General features: G+C 46.9%; 2 protein-coding genes across 2 annotated transcripts in view; both read left to right on the plus strand.

Annotated features, from left to right (window-relative positions):
* LOC115318656 overlaps nucleotides 1–20,052 on the plus strand; it is a 55,059-nt gene extending 35,007 nt beyond the window's left edge. The window contains exons 11-16 of the mRNA XM_040207673.1: nucleotides 6,015–6,120; nucleotides 10,141–10,284; nucleotides 14,164–14,296; nucleotides 15,426–15,563; nucleotides 18,391–18,416; nucleotides 19,956–20,052. Coding sequence (XP_040063607.1) covers nucleotides 6,015–6,120; nucleotides 10,141–10,284; nucleotides 14,164–14,296; nucleotides 15,426–15,563; nucleotides 18,391–18,416; nucleotides 19,956–20,052 — 644 coding nt within the window. The remainder of the gene's footprint in view (nucleotides 1–6,014; nucleotides 6,121–10,140; nucleotides 10,285–14,163; nucleotides 14,297–15,425; nucleotides 15,564–18,390; nucleotides 18,417–19,955) is intronic.
* LOC115312596 lies at nucleotides 3,823–4,590 on the plus strand. The gene has a single exon (XM_042293486.1). The coding sequence runs from the start codon at nucleotides 3,961–3,963 to the stop codon at nucleotides 4,573–4,575; it is 615 nt and encodes a 204-aa protein (XP_042149420.1). The 5' UTR covers nucleotides 3,823–3,960; the 3' UTR covers nucleotides 4,576–4,590.
* Nucleotides 20,053–20,557: the final 505 nt, after the last annotated feature.

Genomic DNA, 20,557 nt, shown 5'->3' on the forward strand with positions numbered 1-20,557 from the left:
TTCATAATGTCCGCGCCAATCCCTGTCCGCCATTGCTTGCACACATCCTCTGAGCAAGGTATTGGACACGAGGTCTGCGTCAGCGTTCGGCGTGAACTCGGCTCAGCTCGTATTGAAAAGGAGTATTTACGTCATCGCTCGGCGCAGACTCGGATCCAATCACGCGCTTCGTGGCCAAGCAATAGCGACCGCCAATGTTGCTCGATGGACTTTTAAAAAGAGTCTACTTCAGTTGTATAGTCACTGCAAACTTAAGAAGCCAGCTGTGTGGCGCACTACCTGTTGTATGGGTGACACAATAAGCGGGCAACAGCTAGCGCGCGCTCGTGCGTCTCGCGCCACTGTTCCGGGGCGCCATATCTATCTGAGCCAGCGCACCGTTTGCACCACCCGCTGCTATCCTGCCGCTCTCTCACGCCCGTGACTATGTGTCGTACTCCGGTAGTCCTGCAATAAAGATGTGCCAGCGAAGAACCCCATCGGCCTGTTACTCCAGATACCACACAGTGGCGACGAGGACACGGATTTCGCTGCTACAACGGGATGCAGAGACCGTCGGACGACTCAGCAACTGAGGGCCTTTCAACTGATGTTCCAGTATCTGGCATCTTGAATCAAGGACCAGAGGACCGGAAGGCAGTCACGATGGCCTTATTCGGGCAAGTCGAACCTTTTGATGACACGAAGTGTGATTGGTTATCCTACGAGGAAAGGTTGCGAGCCTTTTTGAGAGCGAACGGGGTAGCGGACGCAAACCGAGTTGACGTGGTCATAAGCCTCATAGGAGCTGACACGTATAAGTTGCTCAAGACTCTAGTAGCGCCTGAGGACCCGGCATTGAAGAGTTTTGAAGATGTGCTGGCCGTTTTGCGAAACCACTTGTCGCCGAGGCCGTCGGTCATCGCAGAAAGGGCAACGTTCCATAAGAGAGAACAACAGGAAGGGGAATCGGTCGGAAAATATGTCGCCGAGCTCAAAAGAATGACACAGACGTGCAATTTTGGAAGTAACCTGGAAGAAACCCTCAGAGACAGATTCGTCAGCGGTCTGAGTCGTGTTGACATTCAGAGAGTTTTGTTTGCCGAAGATGAGAGCCTGACATTCAAGAAAGCTGTGGAAAAAGCGTTAACTATTGAAAGAGCCACCATGAATGTGCAGGCGTGTCATAATAAGGCGGACAACGACCAACTCGAACTGCAGAAACTGACGGCGGTGAAACCGAAAGCGGTAGTGGGGGCTCAGGACAAATGTTTCCGTTGTGGGTCCCCTAAGCACATTGCCTCGTCATGCCCGCACCGTAACGCTATTTGTTATCGCTGCAACCGTGAGGGTCACTTCCAACGTTTCTGTAAAGCATCACTGGCCAATACACCAGGCAGAGCAAAACAGTTCAGAAACTTCTCCGCTGAGGAAGAAAAGAGTGAAGCGATATACGGGCTTCAAGACAGAAACATGAATGCGCCGTTCTACTACACGCTCAAGGTCGGGAACGCTCCTCTTCAGATGGAACTAGACACCGGTGCTGCCGTGTCTATCATTTCGAAACGCCAGTTCCAATCGTTGTTTCCTCGCACAGAGCTGTCTCCGGCGTCACTAATACTGCGCACGTACACCGGCGAGCGTGTCAAGCCAAAAGGAGTGGCGACGGTGGACGTAGAGTACCGAGACTTCAAAGGAAAACTTCCGCTTCACGTACTGGGAGAAGATGGGCCACCTTTGATTGGCAAAGACTGGGTCTACAAGCTCAAGTTTGACTTGGGATCGCTAAACGCGGTCAGCGTTGATGTAAAAGCGTCTCTCCAAGACATCCTAATACGCTACCAGGATGTGTTCAAGGACGAGCTCGGATGCATGCGAGGGGAAGAGGCTCGGCTAAGCTTAAGGGAAGGTGCGAGTCCAAAGTTTCTGAAAGCTAGAAGTATGCCGTTCGCCCTGAAGCCAGCTGTAGAAGAAGAGCTTAAGAGACTGGAGGTGACAGGTGTCATTGAAGCGGTGGCCCATAGTGACTACGCTACACCAGTTGTCCCGGTTTTGAAGAAGGATGGGTCTGTACGCCTTTGCGGGGACTACAAAACAACGGTAAACCCTTGCCTGGACGTGGAGCAGTACCCGTTGCCAAGGTTGGAAGATTTTCTAGCAACGGTAGCTGGGGCGACTGTTTTCTCGAAAATAGACTTAAGTCGTGCATACCAGCAAGTTCCGGTCCACCCTGAGTCACAACCCTATCTGACAATCAACACGCACAAGGGTCTCTTCCGCGTCAAGCGTTTGGCGTTTGGGATCGCTTCAGCTCCAGCACTGTTTCAAAAGATAATGGACAGCTTGCTGGCGGGAATTCAAGGAGTAACCTGCTATCTCGACGATATCCTGGTAACAGGGAAGACCGCCGGGGATCACCTGAAGAATTTGGAGCAAGTCCTAAAGAAACTGAGTGACAAGGGCGTCCGAGTCAAGAAAGAAAAGTGTGAGTTCTTGAAGGCAAGTTTGAAGTTCCTGGGGCACCAAGTCGGCGAGCAAGGGGTAGCTGTGTTGGCAGAAAATGTGCAAGCGATCCTCGATGCACCTCAACCGCAAGACTCAAAACAGTTACGGTCGTTTTTGGGAATGGTGACATTCTACGGAAAGTTCCTCCCAGACCTCTCGACCACAATAGCACCGCTGAACGAGCTACTAAGAAAAGATGTCGTCTGGACCTGGAGCAAGCGCTGTCAAGACGCTTTTAACATGGTGAAGAGGCTTCTGGTTGACGCACCTGTCCTGGCACACTACGACCCCAAGGCAGACCTTCAGGTGTCATGTGATGCCTCGGCATACGGTCTCGGAGCCGTCCTGTCCAGGGTGTACTCCAACGGCGACACACGGCCTATCGCGTTTGCGTCGAGAACCTTGACATCGAGTGAAAAGAACTACAGCCAACTAGAAAAGGAGGCACTGGCTATTGTGTTTGGCGTGAAGAAATTTCACATCTACTTGTTTGGACGATCCTTCGTCTTGGTCACTGATCACGAACCGTTGCAAACCATTCTTGGTCCAAAGACGGGAATTCCGAGCATTGCTACCGCACGTCTGCAGAGATGGGCTATTACCCTTTCCGCCTATCAGTACCGATTGGTTTACCGACCGGGTCGACTCAACGTGGAGGCGGACTGCTTGTCACGACTTCCAGTTCCTGGGTTTCAGGATGAAGACTACGAGGATGACGTCGCGGCGTTTCTCAGTCTCCGCCTGCAGTCTTTTCCGGTAAGCAGCCAAGAGATCGCACAATTTACAGCAAAAGATAAAGAGCTCTGTCAAGTGGCAAGGTTCCTTGCCGGTGCGTGGCCCGCAAAAGTAGAAGATTGTCTGAAGCGTTACTCTGCAAGAAGAAGCGAGCTGACGTGGCACCAGAATTGCCTTTTGTGGGGAATGAGGGTTGTGATCCCGGAGGGACTGCGCGAACGCGTACTGGACGAGCTGCATGAAGGGCATCCTGGAATCGTAAGGATGAAAGAACTGGCACGCAGCTATGTATGGTGGCCGGAGGTCGATGCGGATATTGAATATCGCGTCAGGTCGTGTGATACCTGCCAACAGCAGCAGAGTCTTCCAGGTCCAGCCCCGCTGCATCCGTGGTCCTGGCCAACTCGTCCGTGGCAAAGGCTGCACTTGGATTTTGCGGGACCTTTCCAGGGCCGTCATTTTCTGGTGAGCGTCGACTCCCACTCCAAGTGGCCCGAGGTTTTTGTGATGAACAGCACATCGGCCGAAGCAACTATTGAAAAGCTGAGGGAGCTGTTTAGTCATTTCGGTCTGCCAGATGTTGTTGTCAGTGACAGTGGCCCCCAATTTTGTTCCCAAGAATTTCAGATTTTCTTGCGAGAGAACGGTGTGAGGCACGTCAGGACCGCCCCCTACCATCCATCAAGTAATGGGCTGGCTGAGCGTTTCATCCGCACCCTGAAGGAGGCCTTACGAAAAGAGATGCCGGGCCGGCCTCTGTCCCGTCGACTAGCAAGTTTCTTGTTAGCTTACAGAAACACACCGCACGCCACAACCCTTCAGAGTCCTGCGGAGTTGCTGCTTGGGCGGCGGCTCACTACCCGTCTCGACAGACTGCGACCCTCTGCAGAGGAAACTGTTCACCGCAAGCAGGACGTGCTACAGGTGAAGCACAGTGGCAAACACCGACACTTCGTGCCGGGTGATAAGGTGTACGTCAAGAACTTCCGGCCGGGTGAGAGGTGGTTGCACGGAGTCGTCATGGCTAGATCCGGACCGGTCTCCTACAGGCTTCGCGTGACCACACCGCGGGGGACCTTCGTGTGGCGGCGACACCAAGACCACCTGCGGTTGCGGGAGAGCTCTACCCCAGAGGAGGAGGAAGGTGGTTTGCTGATACCGAGTGTCCTGCCATCATCGCCAACCCCAGGGCAAGGGGGACTCGTGAACGAGCTGCCTCCAGTTGGGTCACCGGTGGTAGAGGGACAAGACATGGGATCAACTCCAGTCTCCGGTCGTTCCCCAGCCCAGCCGCAAGAAATTCAGCGCCGGTATCCCGAACGGCAACGGCGTGCGCCCAATAGGTTTTCGCCTTGAGAAGGAAGAGAAAAAGACGAGGACTTTGTGTTTTTTCAGAACTGTAATTATTTTGTATTTAGTATGTCTGTACTTTGTACTTTCCAGAACTTCAATTATTCTCGTGTTTTGTTAAATTGTCATATCGTGTTACTTTGTGAGTATTGCACTGGAACGCCGTCGAATGGTATTACTGTGCTGAACTAAGTGTGGGGGAGTGTTGTATGGGTGACACAATAAGCGGGCAACAGCTAGCGCGCGCTCGTGCGTCTCGCGCCACTGTTCCGGGGCGCCATATCTATCTGAGCCAGCGCACCGTTTGCACCACCCGCTGCTATCCTGCCGCTCTCTCACGCCCGTGACTATGTGTCGTACTCCGGTAGTCCTGCAATAAAGATGTGCCAGCGAAGAACCCCATCGGCCTGTTACTCCAGATACCACACTACCCTCCCGCCTCCCGCCTTTTAAATATTTTAAAAAGAAATTGGTGTTTTCATTTGCTTGGTTTGAACTGATTTTGTATTTTCTGATGCAATGGTTGTTTAATCGGTGTTTTGTTGTTGTTATTGTTGCTTTTCACATTCTAATTTGTATTTTTTGCACCGACGAATCGGTGGTCTTGGGTTAAATCTGAAAGTCTATGGTCTATACGTAATCCGACGTTTCAAACGGGAGTATACGGGCGTGGCCTTCAAACGGGTTCAAACGGATTCAAACGGGTATGGCCTTCAACCTCTTCTTATATCATCCAAAATCGAAACTGACAGTTTGGTGGTCGTGGCATGGGATCACAAAAAGTAACATTCGCAACGTCGTGTACCTTGTTCCATTCAATTGCTTGCCCTGTGAACGCTTCTTTGGAGGTTCCTGTAGTGTTTTCGCTCCAAAGGTATTAGCGCCGAGATGTCTCGGTGGCGCCCTCTTATGGTTTCCCTCCGTGACGTCACGACTGGGATTTGCCTCGCCGTGACGTCTCCAGTTGTTATTCTGGCTATTTATCATGGGGGCGACGACGGGTTCGATAGTGTGTTTAAAAAGCACAGTAGAAGCTAGGAGCCATCATAATCCGAAACTAACACCGTCAAAGTTGACAATCTGACAGTGCTCAATGCCCATGGTTTGGCCAATCGTGAAAAGTTGACCACAGCGACGCTTTTGGCCGCGCACATCGCTAATAGCCCAAGACGCACGTGGCTATCAGTTATCGCGCTGTTCTGTCTGCTTCGAGATGACTAGCCGTAGGGGTGCTGCGCACGGCTATCGTCATGTGACTTGACATGTGTGTATATATGTGGGTGTGGCAATAAACGGGACACTTCTTGGTCTGAGCCCCAAGCTGCAAGTATTGCGTTCATTCCGGCCGCAAACGCGACAGCTTCTTCGACTTTCAGGTTTTTAAGCACTTTTGGTTAGATGTTCGTGACGTTTGTTATCACGGTTCTGTCTACTTCGACCCACAGGGTATGCTCAACTAAGAGGCGTGTGCACCAAATTTAAGTACGCCTATGTAAAGGATGGTGGCTACTACGAAGGAGTGGAAGTGGCAGCAGTACTTTCTGCAAGACTGTGAGTTATTTGAACCTGCTTTCCATTGTGTGACATAGAACAAACGTCACTGGTAGAAACGTCAAATACCTCTAAACCCCTAGTCTTCAGAGTCACCAGTTTAGACCACAGCAGAACGTGTTAATGAACAAGCAGCCCCGCTTATCATTGCATGCAGATTAAGAACGGGGCTGTTTTTGCGGTGCTTCTCTGCGTACTGCGTCAAAACGCAATACCATTTCGACGTTTTTATTGATATGACGGCCATATTAAGATGATTTATTTGAAACCAGCCTTGTCTCTTCTTTTAGCCCATGGTTGTAGTAGAAAGAGCCCACCACGTTTTTCGGTACATAGCTCTTGCGAGGCCTCGTGAAGACGACCCTTGTCTTGGGAGGCATTGCGAAGATGACTGGAACACTTTTAGCAAACTTGAGTCTTCTATCATAGGATTGATGAATGGCTTTGGCAGCACCTTTTGTATCAAGCTGCAGCTTGCGCCATCTAGCTTAGAAACATTTACAACCTTCGATCCCTTTCAAGCTTTTTTTTATAAATTACGCATCGTGTTAAGTTATCTACCTCATCGATTTTGAGTATTATCACGCTTCTCTGGGCCTTCTCCGCCAATATTATAGCCTACTTTTTACAGCGTAGCTGTTAAGGGCTAGGTGTCGTGTCCGGTATGTCGACACAAACCTGCCTTGACAGCTACCTTCATCTATAAGCGACGGCGGCAAGCACACAACCAGTATGGTTTCCGCCGTCACTCGTAGATGGCGACAACCTTTCCAGCTATAATAGAATAATGGATAGTTGGGCGCGTTGGTGGGAATTCATCGTAGGAAAACAGTGTATCGAGTACTGCTCCGCTGGTCTTCCTTCTTCCCGAGACTAAAAAAGCTGTTTTTAGATTTTTTTTTTTGTCCTCGCTAACACAACCAGTATACACTCACCAGAGCCGGCACGCCTTTAGGGAGGGCAGGACAAAGTCCCGTGCACGTCAAAAACAAATGTCCATGCGTCTCGCTGTTACTAGGGCAGACGGCACATCTCCTGAAATGGAGCCCCATATGGCTTTGTCCTTGACTCACGGTCTCGCCTCAAACAGTGAAGAGAATTCCCGTGAATTATCAAACACCTGCTCTTTTCTTATGCCCACGGTGCTTATGTCTTATTTTTGTGTCTTGTACATCGCGCATTGATCAGGTTGATTCTTTTTTGCATTCTCTCCTCTCACATTTTTATTTTTACTTTCTTTTTCACTCTCTCTTCCGATGAACTAATCTTTTCAGCCCCATCACTAGTGTGTGGGTATTTAAATGTCAGCTTTCGCGATATCATTTAATATCGCATTAAAAAGAATCGTGTACTTTATAAGCGATTGACATGGAACGAGCAAAGCAGTCAAGCTTCAAATTGTGATCTGGATGCTGTGGGCGGAAAATGGTCTGTTGGGGAACCAGCCTGACAACCATGGACATACCCTAGCGACGGGATGGTGGGTGAGAAGGGTATATAAGCATTTACATATGCAAAGTCTGAACACTAAATGGACACACTAAACCCGAAAGCTAAAATTTAAGTATTACCAACAGGTGAGTGTTGGGTTAGAGCTGACAACCTCTGCGGAAAAGGATATAAAAGAAGCCGAGAGTAAGATGTGAGATGCAAGAATGCAGAAAAAGTCAGCTCTGATCGTGTAAAGGCATAGCCTCCTTTATAATGACGATGCCTGCCCGCGCTATGACTTGCTCGTGCGTGCTTCGGCGCCGTTGTGCCTGCTTCACATAATCGCCGCCAGGAGCAGCACCTCCTCATAAAATGAGGACAATGCCTTATAAGGTAGACGAACAAGGCGCTGGACAGGAACAAGAAGGTAGACGAACAAGATTCTTGTTCTTGTCCGTGTGCTTGCGCTGTTTTAATTTTTAATCATGAAATACCAACTAGCCCAAACTTATACGTTAGTCAGCCTTTACATGTTCCCCAAGGATCCTTATTTATGAAGTCAGTCGATTGCGAGCATGAATCACGAGGGCTTTGCATGTTACTCATTGTCACGTGTATGCTCACGACTACTTAGTCCAAGGCAAGCGAACCGATTCCAACCAGGTGTCGGTGCTCCGATTAGGTTATCGCTGCAATGTATGTTTTTACGCCATGGTACGTGAAGGGTATGGAAACGTCTACGTGCCGCCACTCAAGATGCAGCTATCAAATGCCGAGAGCTTACCAACATAGACTATATTTAACTGCTCATAATTTTCTTTCTTTGTGAAACTTCAATTAAAACACTTCGCCGCCTTCGTCCTCGTTCTTTCGAGGAAGTAAAGTGATAATCTGTCAATAGACAGCTCGATTCAACCGGCCAAGTTGCGACCAATTTCCAGCCAAGTTATTGTAGACCACTATAGCCAAGTCTAGCCACGTTCCCCCCTATCCACCAAAGATTATCCTTGCAATATCCCACACTGCCTGGTAATAGCTACAAAAATATAGAGGGGTTTGGGGAGAGTTGGCTTAGAAGGACAAGGGGTGGAATCATACTTTTTTTTTTTTTCCAGGCTGGGTGGCGCAAGCTATCGCCCCGTTAGAAAGGCTGCAACCGTTCGCAACTATTCATTCAGCCAAGGCTCGGTTAACCTTTGTTCGAATATAAATCTAAAGAAAGGTTTACTTAAATGGACGATAATCGGTAGGCGAGGAAAGTATTCGAGTATTTATGTATGAAAAGTTTAAGAACAAAGCGGACAAATTAAACCTGAAAGCTGGCATTTAAACACTACTGAAGATACAAAGCAGACTAGTTCAGTGGAAAAGGGAGTAAAATAGGCAGAAATAAAAATTTGGGAGGGAGGAATGCAAGGAGAATAAGCTTTAACAATAGACAGGTCACGAAAACAGTACGTAAGAAAAGAAAACGTGTTTGATAATCCAGGTGGAAAAACTTTGCTGTTCGAGGTGAGATCGGGAATGTTAATGAAAAAGTCATACTAGGCTAAATTCCAAGTGATCAAGTGATACACAACACATTATATGCCCTACCCCTTAGTGAGACCGAGATGCTAGAACACTTGATTTTGAAGTGCACGGGGTTTCGCCCCGCCATTTCACAAGGAGTGACGGATTTGGCGGGAGCGTTGGGTTTTGCTGGCGGGAGTGGAAGAACTGACGATAAATTTGTTACAGTCACAAAGAGGAAGTTAGAAGATTGGTGAAAATTACCTAGGGAAAATTGGATAACGTAAAACTAAACAGCGCAGGTATAGGGCACAGTCGGGAGAGTGGAAAATGGGGACTCCCTCCCGCGTGGCTCCGGCACACCAAAGTCCGGTGTTGGGGTGACGCCGTCAAAGTTTGACCAGAGCAAATTTGGCGACTCCATCGCCGGAGGAGGGGGGGGGGGAGGAGGCGGGGGAGGGGGGATTGATTTAGTTATTTTACCCGATCCTTCGAAGGCCGTCATAGCCATCACCCTCATGGTCTCGTGGTAGTAGCAGAAATGCTTTGGCTTAGGAGGGAATCATTTATGTTTTCTTTTTAGTTTCTAGGCTTGGTAGAGCAAGCTAGTGCCCTTTAGGGAGGCGCTCAGAGGCTTTGCAAACGTGTATGAGACAAGAAAACAGAAAACGTATCTTGCCTTGCCTTCATTAGTGAGTTTCGAAGGGAAGAAAAGGGATGTTTCCTGTTGTCTTGTTTCGTTCTCGACCTTTGTTTTTATTTATTATTGCATATTCCAACATGCTCTCGATCTTGCGGTAGTATATATGCAGAGATTTACAAATTACTAAAACAGAGCGTTTCGTTGTTAAAAGTAAAGCGAGTAAAGCAAGCTCGCATAACCGCAATAGTAATTGAGTAAATTGCTAACTAAGGCATAAAGCGAGCTATTACTTCCAAAATTTGCTCTTATGTTTGTGACGGGAAAGAATTCAGTGTGAGGCTAGCAAATCTTTCGATGAAGAATTTTTATAGTAGACAGATTTATTGCAGATAGTTAAAGCTGCGCGCAAACTCAAACGTGTCTTCGTCTCGCAGGCTAGGTGCGGAGTATGACGGAAGATTGGATGCTGCACCGTGCCCTAACTTCGCCGGGTTTTTTATGGGCACCGAACAAATTTTTGTGCCGTTCGCATTTTCTAATTGTTCAAGAGATTTAATCCTCAAGAATCTTGGAATACGGTAATTGTATGCAAGAATTCTGCTCAACGGGTGAAATAGAATTAGGCGACACGCAAAAAGAAGTTTTTTTTTTTTTTTTTTTTTTTTTTTTCGGGCAAACTCATACCAATACACCTTTCAACGAGGGCAGAGCCATCTTGAATGTAGTCCCTTCTGGTGTGCGTTAAAACAGTTTAATCTCTCCACGCCGGCTGAGATTTTTTTTTTTTTTTTAATTTGTAAAAGTCGCACATTCTTGTTTTGCCTAACTAATATTTTCTCGGATATTCTACGTTGTAATGCCTCATTATTTCTTCGTCTTGCATACCAGATAAGGAACCTACGTGACTAAGAACAAAAGAAAACGAAATACAAAAATGTTTTTGCGGGCATTTACACGCAGGTGATCCACCTGTATGTGGATCACTTGCGTGTTTAGTTTTAGTCCTTGTAAGATAACTTTAATCGATTGGTGTTTACTTTTGTTTTTCAATGCTGCGATCGCAGGGTTGTTCAAACAGGACAAGGTTTCTGCAGTCACAGCATCCGCAACAGATGTGGAGGCCCTCCTCCAGTTTTGTGTCTTTTTCTTTTACTTTTTTTTTTTTGTTTTGTGTTTTCTTGAGAACGTTTTTTTTTTTTTTTTTTTTTTTTTTTGTTTATTACGAGTGTCCAGGCAGCCACTCTCAAGCTTTGCTGGCTGTTGTGGATGCTTCCGCTGTTGTTGACGGTCCCCAAGAAAGGGGAAGAGACGAGTGCGAGGAGTTGACGAAAAAGTCGGGCTGTTTGTGCGGTTAATGTTCAAGCTGAAAACGGACGCGCGCTCCGCAACTTTCACGTCGTCAAAAAAAAATATCTGTTTTTTTTGTTTTGTTTGTGTGACAGCATTAGCCGTGTACCGTCTGGACGAAACGAAAATCAAAATATCCGGAAATTTTTCTGAAATGGGTGAAATATGACCCACGATATTCGTAAATGACAGTCGCACGTTCGTATTTTGAGCAGATGGCTACAGTTTTCGTTTCAAGCGCCCGATCCTAGCCAGCGCTTCGAAATCGGCCATCGAGGCTTGCGAAGCGTCTCGGGAACTCCGTCGCAATCCCGACGTCAGGCTCCTCAGCACAGACAAAGGCTGGCGTGATTATGAGCGCCGCCACGCCGTTGGTTTTTGTGTGCTACAATCTCGCGTTTTCGGAGCGGCGGAGGACTGCATATAGACGCTTTCAGCGAATCAGTTACTCGAGCTGCGACCATTCGGCGTGCCCTCCGCGCACTTTCCGGGCGGCCATAGCCGACCACGGCGAGGAACTGAAGGTCGGCTATGGCGGCAGGGTCACGTGACGTCAAGATGGCGGCGCCCATGAAATGTTGCCTGAAAGGGTGTATAGCGGCACGACGACCGTCGTGAAGCATTCATTTCGGCCCTTGCAGTCCTCGATGCGTTTTGCCATGATATATGAACTCGAGAGGACGAGGATTTCGACTGCCAGGGAGCTTGGAAGATGCCAGCGAGGACGAGTAGTCAATCTCGCGCGTGGTGACGGACAGGCGACTCGGGCTAGAACCGTACGAACCACCCGACAGACCGACTGTCCGCCCGAAAAACATCTAAAGGGCGTCGAGGGCACCAAAAAAGGCCCCATTTTTATTAACGATTGTCGAACTTGGAGGTATGCGCTATTATGTGTTTTATTACTAGCGTGCTCACTTACGAGGTTGCTTCGCTTTTTGTGCGGTTCGTTTTCTTTTCTTAGAAAAAAAAAAGTAGTTGGCGCAATCCCTGGTAGCAACCAAACATTCTTGGTAGGAAAACCAAAAGACACCTGAGAACAGTGTGTCGCCTTTCATAGTCCTCATCACGAAAATGGTCACTTTACATGCGATCGGATTTAACAGGCGCGAGACGGATCCACACGCTTCGGAATTTCTCATCGTCTGGAAATCCGTGGGTCGGCGCCTCGCAGTTCAGCACGCTGTTGCTGCAGCCCTCTGCTGCGCAATACCGAGTTATCCTGCACGCAAACGTGATGAATAAACAGAGAAACATCTCGGCTGTACCCAAACTATGGTGCCACGAACGCTGTGTATCTACCATGTAGCGTTCAAAAGTCTAAGGAACTTGAAAATATATTTTTAGAGTGTGCTGGCTAATGAGGGTCATAGGAAAACCCATACAGCCTTCTTTAGCAGACAATATAAATGGCTAAAAACACCAGAGGAAAAGCAATAGGCAGCTATAGCATGCTGGCTACAGAGAGCCAGACATTAGAAAAGCCGAAAAGCGCTATGACTGGACAGTGATAGGGCCGTAGACAAAGCTAAGGAGGCCTATAAAGACGACCATAAAAAAATTCTAAAGACAGCCTTAGAAAATGCTTTAGCTAATTGGGCCAAATAGCTAAAGGCGACCATACAAATAATTTTCAATAGCCATCCATGACATTTTTGTATGGACGTAGCTTTTAAGGTTGTGCACATGATCGTCTTACTGATGATATGCTTGAAATAAACATTATTATCTCGAATGGTACGCGATGTTTTTTCAAAAAAAAAAGAAAACGAGTTTCTCAGTTTTATTTTTACAGACCGCGCAGTCAGGGGAAAAGCGGTTGTAGCAGGTTGCCACAAAAAATTCTCCCTTATCTCTACATAGCAAAACCTCCTGAGAGAGAGATTTACTGGAATGGACCGTTATTCGACCCCGCCATTGTTTGGGAACGTAGGCGTGCATTGGACACGAGGGCTGCTTCGGCGTTCGGAGTGAACTCGGCCCAGTTCGTATCGAGAGCGAGTGCGTTCGGCAAGGACTCGGATCTAATCAGGCGTTCCCCTGCCCGAGAAATGGGGAGCGCCAGTGTTGCTTCATATGGTTTTCAAAAAGATCTATTTGACGAGGTTTTGGAGGCCGTATGTTTTTGTCGTTTCGCTTTTGAGTTTCCGTTTGACGTTTTTAAGCAAGATACCCTTTACAGCGCAATACACTGAAAGTATACTAATTTGACACTTCTGTAGAACAGTTTTCAAAGTGTACTTGAGGCATGATTTTAGATCATGAATCACCTTAGTTACCAGGCTGGGCCGACGCCTGGACCGCAACGCTCAAATACGAAGTATACAAAAATAATTTAGAAGTATATACTTCGCTGATCTCTACTTAGAAGGCTGGACGGCGCTTAGCCGCGCTCCGAGCCTGGCACGAGCAAAGTCAGCGGACGTGAGATGCTTGTCCCGGAAGTTGAGTGCCTGCTGGGGTTTACGCCGCATTTAGTCGATGTTTTAGTTCACGCTTTTTTTTTAAATCTTGCCTGGGTTTTAATAACCCCTTTCACCATTTAATCCCGAGAATGAGGCATTTGAACGTGGGGCATGCACACTTGCTCAACTAGAATCTCGAAATTCTCCCACATCGAATGGCTTCCCAGAAGACTTCTCGAGCCTGCATGATCTGTTATTGCGCAAAAGGCAGGTTCTCTTGTGAGAACAAAAGCAAATCCAACGCCTTGGACACTATTTGTACAAACGCTTGAAAGAGTTGGAAAGATTGACAAGCGCTCACTTCCGGGACAAGCCGCTTACTTCCGGCGGTTTCATAACTGTTTACTCAATGCTCCATTCAGCACCCTAGTGCAGATCAGCGGTATAGTTCAGCTAATGAAGGCATGCTTGACATATGCTTTAAGTCTACCCATTTGTTTCATAAAAATACAATATCGGTACGCGTTTCTGTATTGCTTTTTTTACCAAAAGTATACTCTCGCTATAGACGTAGCCTACCCTAAAAGATATTCGGATTGAAATATCCTATCAGCGTGCAGATTGCTTTTCTTGCGCATGGCAAGGTTGCTGAGGCAATCGGAACTGATTTTTCTATTTGTAACATTATATCCCGACTCCGTGCAGCATGGGCGGCAACTGTCTTAACCCTAATTACGCGAGGCCAGCAGTCTTCGGGAGAAAAAAATTAATTGGTGTGGGACTAACGCCGGATGAAGTCTGCTCGTACCATGATCCGGCATGGAAATACTGTCACACGGTAAGTGTTTTTATATCTTCAATATCTTAAGACGGCCATAAAACAGAAAGTAGTTGCGATGAGTGTACACGTTCAGACAGCCGGAAGTCAGTCAGCCCCAATGACCGTCTAGTGTCTCAGCTGTTGAGAAATTTAGCCGATGCTAATCGAAGAGCAAGTCGTCTGCTTCCTGCGCGGGAGTTGCAGTGACGTCAGAACCAAGCCGAGTTCTGATTGGCTTTGATTGTAAGGATAGCGGGTCCCTAGTGAAAAAGCCATTTTTATGAGAAATTTCTTGTGCCCAATAAACACACATGAATTATACAAGATACATAAGAACATATAAGAACCATAAAAGACCTATATAAGATATATAAGGACGTACAGGGTGTTTCAGAAAACGCAGGCCAAATCGCTCCTGCGAAAACACGACAACGATGACGACACTATGACTGTCACACTCTCTCTTTTATTTTCTTCATTTTTTCTCTTCTTTTATCCTTTTCTCCCCCTCCCTCCTCAACAATGACCTACGGGCCTGCATGGTCGCGTAACCCATCGTTGTTTTCTATAAAATAAGTAAAGTAAAGCTAAACAACAAGCGTGTTTCACATGCAGCTGTTTTGGCCCTAGATCTCTGGCCAGCACCAGCGGTTGAGCGGCACGAGCTCCGCGACGGCAGAAATCGCGCCGCTCTAGGGCCAAAATCGTTGCATGTGAAACACGCTTGAGCCTGCGCATAGCCTGCGTCTATCGTGGCAAGCCCACTTTTCCGCCCGCAACTTTGCGAATGCGCATTAATATTTGTTACAGATATTTGATATCTACGGAGTAAAGCAGTAAAACAGTCGTAGCATTTTACCTGATTGATAGGAACAGCTCTTGACTATTAGGCCAGTCTTACGTTTTGCGGTACCACGACGCGGGGCGAACTTTCTGTCACACGGGGGGTCGTTCAGCGGATCATCAGGGCTGCCATCTTCTCGAGCCGGTACTTTCGGTTTTGCAGGAGGCCCCCGAAACAAATCTTTGAGATATCTACAGATCTACACAAACCGCTGAAAACAAAACAAAACAAAAAAACATTTCGTAATTTAGGGACATTTTTTTTACGAAAAACAGTCGTAACCCTAAAATCTGTCATTTGTAGGAGTACAGCCTCCTGCCCTCTACGTGTACAGTGGACTGCTGTGAGTGGAACGGCCCTTCAAAAACAAAAACGATGACCCTTTTCGGTTTCGACGGAATGTCTTGCCGTTCTTTCTTCGACACGTATCACACTGTTGGCGTGAGTTACAACGCTTTTTTACATTATAACTTCTCATTTTGTGTAAGGAATTTGACGATCCCACACATTGGAGTGGCAAATTTGCGTGGGAATAGTTAAACCGCCGAATGTATCATTCAGGACTTGGCGCAATCTGTCGTGTTGAGCCGTGGTCATGCTGCCAGTAAATCATATAAACGACAGACATGCGGGCACTCTGGAGTCCTAGGGGAACCATTTTTGCACATCCGATACGGTACGACAGGAACTCCGGTACAAACTGCGCATGTGCGAGTCTTCTGTGGTGGCGCATGCGCAGTGCGTACCAAAGGACCCATCATACCGTATCCGATGTGCAAAAACGATTCCCTAGAACTCCCTATTGTCCGATTCGGGTTTCTTCCCCCTTATGCCGGTCCTGTCACATTGCTCACTCGAAAACTGCCTGGAGGCATGTTCGAAGCACACAGATATATGAAGTAAACATGATTAACATGATTAGAACATTCTTGAGGCGTTTCCGCAGATACTTTTGTCGTCGTGTCTGCAAAGAACTCATTGACTTTTGTGTGATGTGCTAGCAGTGTGAATGTGGATTTAGTTATGGTGAATCCCCAATATCTCTTAAGCCTCAATTAGGCTTAGCGCTTAAGCTTTCGTGAAGTTTCATTTCAGCTATGTGCGTTTCGATTTGTCTCGTATTACCTGAGTTCGGATTAGGCGTGTCAGCTCAGCTAAACGATAGCGTGTAAATAAGTTCACTTCGGCCTTGACGTCTGTTACGAGATAAGCCGACAGATGGCGCCATCCCCCAAGGAATGCGGTGGCGTGCGGACCTTTCCCCCACCACAGACCGCGACGGAAGGAAACCGGCGAGCATGGCGGGAGCGGATGCCGTCCACGTTGGAAACTTTTAGCAAACATTAAACTAGTTACGTTCCATGCCACGCCTTTGAAACAGCGTCAGATTGATTTCAAACGTCCCGACTGTTAAAACATCTCGCAATCTATGCTGCTAACTCACGGAACTTCACCAGTGACATTAAAACCAATTGAAAGTTAGAGCGGTATAAGCACCTTGGCATAGAATATTTTAAGAGTAGATACTGAGTTATCTTCAAAGACGGGTATTACTACAACAACAAAGAAATAAAGCTGCATCCAATATAGTTTACCAATTTGCTCCACCTAAATGTTGTTCAAATTTTAAATAATGAAAAATTATCATCTTTATTTTCCTCCAACCATCCGCTAAAATGTCACTCTACCTAATTGCGGACGGCTTCCCCAGTCACAAATAACAGTAACTTAATGCCAGCAAGGCTAATCACTCAAACGATGCAATAATAAAAGATGATAGCTCTTGTGTTCTTCGTGCACTTCACCTCGAAGTCGGTTGTGCCAATATTACCTAGAAGCCAGAGGCCTGCGCCCTCCCCTCCCCCAACACGTCAACACTCGTGGATCCAGGCAGTGCCGTCTAGCTCGCGTCAGCGCTCGCCGCCAACGCGTCTCGCGGCGTCACACGACGAGCGCGACGCTAGCACGCGTCGACGCCAAGGCGGACGCGCGTCTCCTGCGCTGCGAAACTGAGCATGGTAGCCGCTCGAGATATGTTAGGCTTTACAAGTAAAGATGGCTCGAATAGTGAATAAATGAAGGAAGCAGAAAATATGGGGGGAAACCTTCAAGGGGTACTCCGGCCTTTTCTGTCGTGGTCCCTGATTTGCCTAAAAATGTGCTAAACACACTAACAAACGTCGCTAAAATAATATTCCAAATATTAGGGTTGTTTTTTTTTTTTTTTTGCAGGTTGTTGTATTTACAATCTTAATCCTTACCGTTTTTTTTTTGTTTTTTTTTTTCGAATTGAATGTTTTTACCGGCACACACGGCAACAATGAAAAAGTGACGCCACCGGCAGAACTGTAGAATTTGTACTCAACTGATTCCAAGCAGCTTCATGGCGTCAAATGAATCCACTGGAAGCTCACTCCAGCACTCGCGCAGCAGCACAAAACAAATACTCGCCATAGTCTCTTTATATATATATATATATATATATACTGCCTGCTCGACTGGCAAGCGTGCCTGCCACTGATGTCACAAAACTGAAAAGTGCGGGTATATCTGAATGTATCGGTTTTTGCCTCATATTCATTTTCTGATTTCACAAGAACTATTCCAAATTTCGCGATACTGAATTGCACACCGGAAGGGATAAAGGAAGGGTATTCAGATAATATAGTTGGTAGGGGTAGCTCCGAAAAACTGCCCGAATCCCCCTTTTAAAAGCGTATCTGAAAACCAAACAAAAATAGCACCATTTGATGGTGTTTGAGAGAGATTTGGTCATGCTGTGGAAGTAAAAAAGATTCATTTTCTCCTCCCGGTGACGGGTATGCTTTGTAAGACAAAGCAGTTTAGTTCACGCTTAGAGTTGACGTACCTATTTTACCTTAAATCGCGTATTCTTGCACGGCAGCCATATAATTGATGACAGGTTAAAATAGTTCAGGGAATGAAACTCCTCCCACCAACTTCCGCTTTAGCAGTGCGAACGCCGGAGAAGAGGTCGCCTCATCTCCAGCGTTCCATTTACCAAAGTGGAGAGGGGTGGGAAGAGCTTCCACTGAACTCTTAATAGAGTTTATTGGTTTTAAAGGTTTCAATTCAACGAAGGTACTAACGGCACAAAAACAAGGGTATTCTTAGCACACTTTAATATAGATTATTGGGCTGCATTCCTTTCTGCGTGAAAAAAGAGCTAATTGGACGTGAGGAGATAATATATCTGCACTACAGTCATTAATCCGAACTTGCCGCCCGTTTCTGTTCTTTTGCACAGATGTGCATCAATGGATTCTGTGAGAGGTAAGCAGTCGCAAGTTTCACGGCCCGCGTGATGTAGAGGAGGTCGTTCCAAAGAGGGAGTGTCTGACCAATACTAATTATACTTGTTTTTCACTTCAAGAGAAAAGGAAGTTTTGCGCATTGTTCATACGCCGCGCGAAGAAGTTATTGAAATGTTTAATTGTCAGAGGAAGAAGCGATGTTTTTTGGCGTTTGAAACGTGTACGTCTTGATGACATAACGTATATCTAATCTAAAATTCACCTACATCTATCTTAATTCTCTGCATAAAGGGGGAAATTAGTAACGCTCCGCGATGAGCCGGACTTTTTTTTACTACGGTTCTTGAGACAAAAAACTGGTGTAGACAAGGCCTGAGCCTTTTTCCCAAACGTTATTGCTAATGCGGGCCGCAAGTTCAGCTGCTTCTTTTGCGAGGGTTGTAATGACGTCAGAACGTCGAGCTCTGATTGGCTCCGATTGGAAGGATAATGGGTAGACCTCAAAGTAAGCTGCTTTGATGTCTACCCCTTATTCATTATCCCTAAATTTAGGGGCTTCCGTGCGCGTCCTTGGAAAATAAATATAATCATTAGCTGAGCTAGAGATGTTGTCTGCCCCTTTTTTTTCTTCATTTTTCTAACACTAGCAAAATGTCTTTTTTGTGCCCTCTCGAGATAAGCTTGTCATGATGTAGGAAGTGTTCTGAAGCGTGTGTTTGTTGGCGTTTAGGGCCAATGTGCTACGTTGTCAAGGCTAAAGTAGGCTCCGCAGCGCTCCAACGCTATCAAAGCTACTTGCGCGAGCGCTGGCGAATGAAATGAAAGCTTTGCTGTTTAATCAGTGCGGAGGTGAAGCACTCTGGAAGCTGCCCTAGGCTTGACAGCGTAGCACGAAATAGTTGACGCCTAGGTTTTTAAAGCACGTAATGCTTTTGTAATTGTAACGGGACCCCATAATCCCCAAAATATGTTCGTCCGTGGGTCAGTCCGTTCGAATGTGCATTTCCCCGAAGAATTCACCGGGGAAATTGACGTGGCCTGACCCCACATTACCTAAACACCAATTCATTGCCCCCCTCCTAAATTTAGAGAAAAATTAACGACAAAAACGTTTTTATTCACACTCCCAAACGACTTTTAATGCCTTTCTAAACGAATGAAATACTACATGCCATGCATTTCTCAAAATACCGCATACCATGCATTGCAGGACTTTACAAGTAAAAGTCACTACTTAATCTTTTTTAATAAACTAAAAAACTAATTGATCTTTTTTTTTTCTTTTTTTGTGGGTCGATTTTTATCAGTTACTGCACAGCGATGGCAGCAGCAATTTCGCTGAAGACGGCCTTGAGCGAAATTGCTATCTTTGAGTGTTCAACGGTTACCGGTAGGGGGTGACAAGGTGTTCTCTCGTGTAAGGTGTCTTGCTGTCTTCGTAAAAGATTTTCGGAGGTCTTAAGACACACCGTTGTAAGCAGTCGAGAGTGCGTAAGCCGCGGCTTTTACACTGTAATGATCATTTCTTCTTCTTCATTCGTGTGGGTACGTAATGCAGACAAACACGAAAGATTCAAGCACCCCAGAGTAAGCCACAGAAGGGGACCAAGCCACCGAAGGCCCCACTGCCGCCGCCGGGAAGAAGAAAACCGTGAACTCGAGTTACGAGTCCTGGAATTATGAAGAGGAAGACACTACACGGCCATCGACGGACACGAGACGACATCACTGTTTACCTCGACAAGAAAGCAGCAGGAGTATGGTGCCTGCTAGGCGTCTCCGACGGGTGTGTTTATCGCAACTTAAAAAGTGGTCCCTGGATGTCCGCCTGATGACGTCATAAAGGTGTCCTGGGGGGCTATGTTGCGCTTTTTGCACTCCCAGGAGACTAGGGAGAGGGAAGTGACGTCAACAACGCAGCAAATGCAGATTGGATGTTGATTTTGTTTTCTTCTGTCAACATCCAATCTGCGTTTGCTCTAGTCGTTGACGTCACTTCCCTCTTCCAAGTCTCCTGGGAGTGCAAAAAGCGCAACATAGCACCCCTGCTGTCACAGGCCGCGATGCTGGCGGTGTAACGGCGGCAGCGGTGGTGGACGCGAGCTTCGGCAGCCGGAAGTTGGGACGCCGTGACGACAGCGACACTCGCGTCCTTAAAAG

The sequence above is a fragment of the Ixodes scapularis genome, unplaced genomic scaffold, assembly GCF_016920785.2.
Source record: "Ixodes scapularis isolate PalLabHiFi unplaced genomic scaffold, ASM1692078v2 PGA_scaffold4__175_contigs__length_147842914, whole genome shotgun sequence".
Classification (NCBI taxonomy): domain Eukaryota; kingdom Metazoa; phylum Arthropoda; class Arachnida; order Ixodida; family Ixodidae; genus Ixodes; species Ixodes scapularis.

Bases quoted from the DNA above. Each gene is read 5' to 3' on its own strand.
- LOC115312596 (XM_042293486.1), top strand. From the start codon at position 3,961: ATGCCGGGCCGGCCTCTGTCCCGTCGACTAGCAAGTTTCTTGTTAGCT.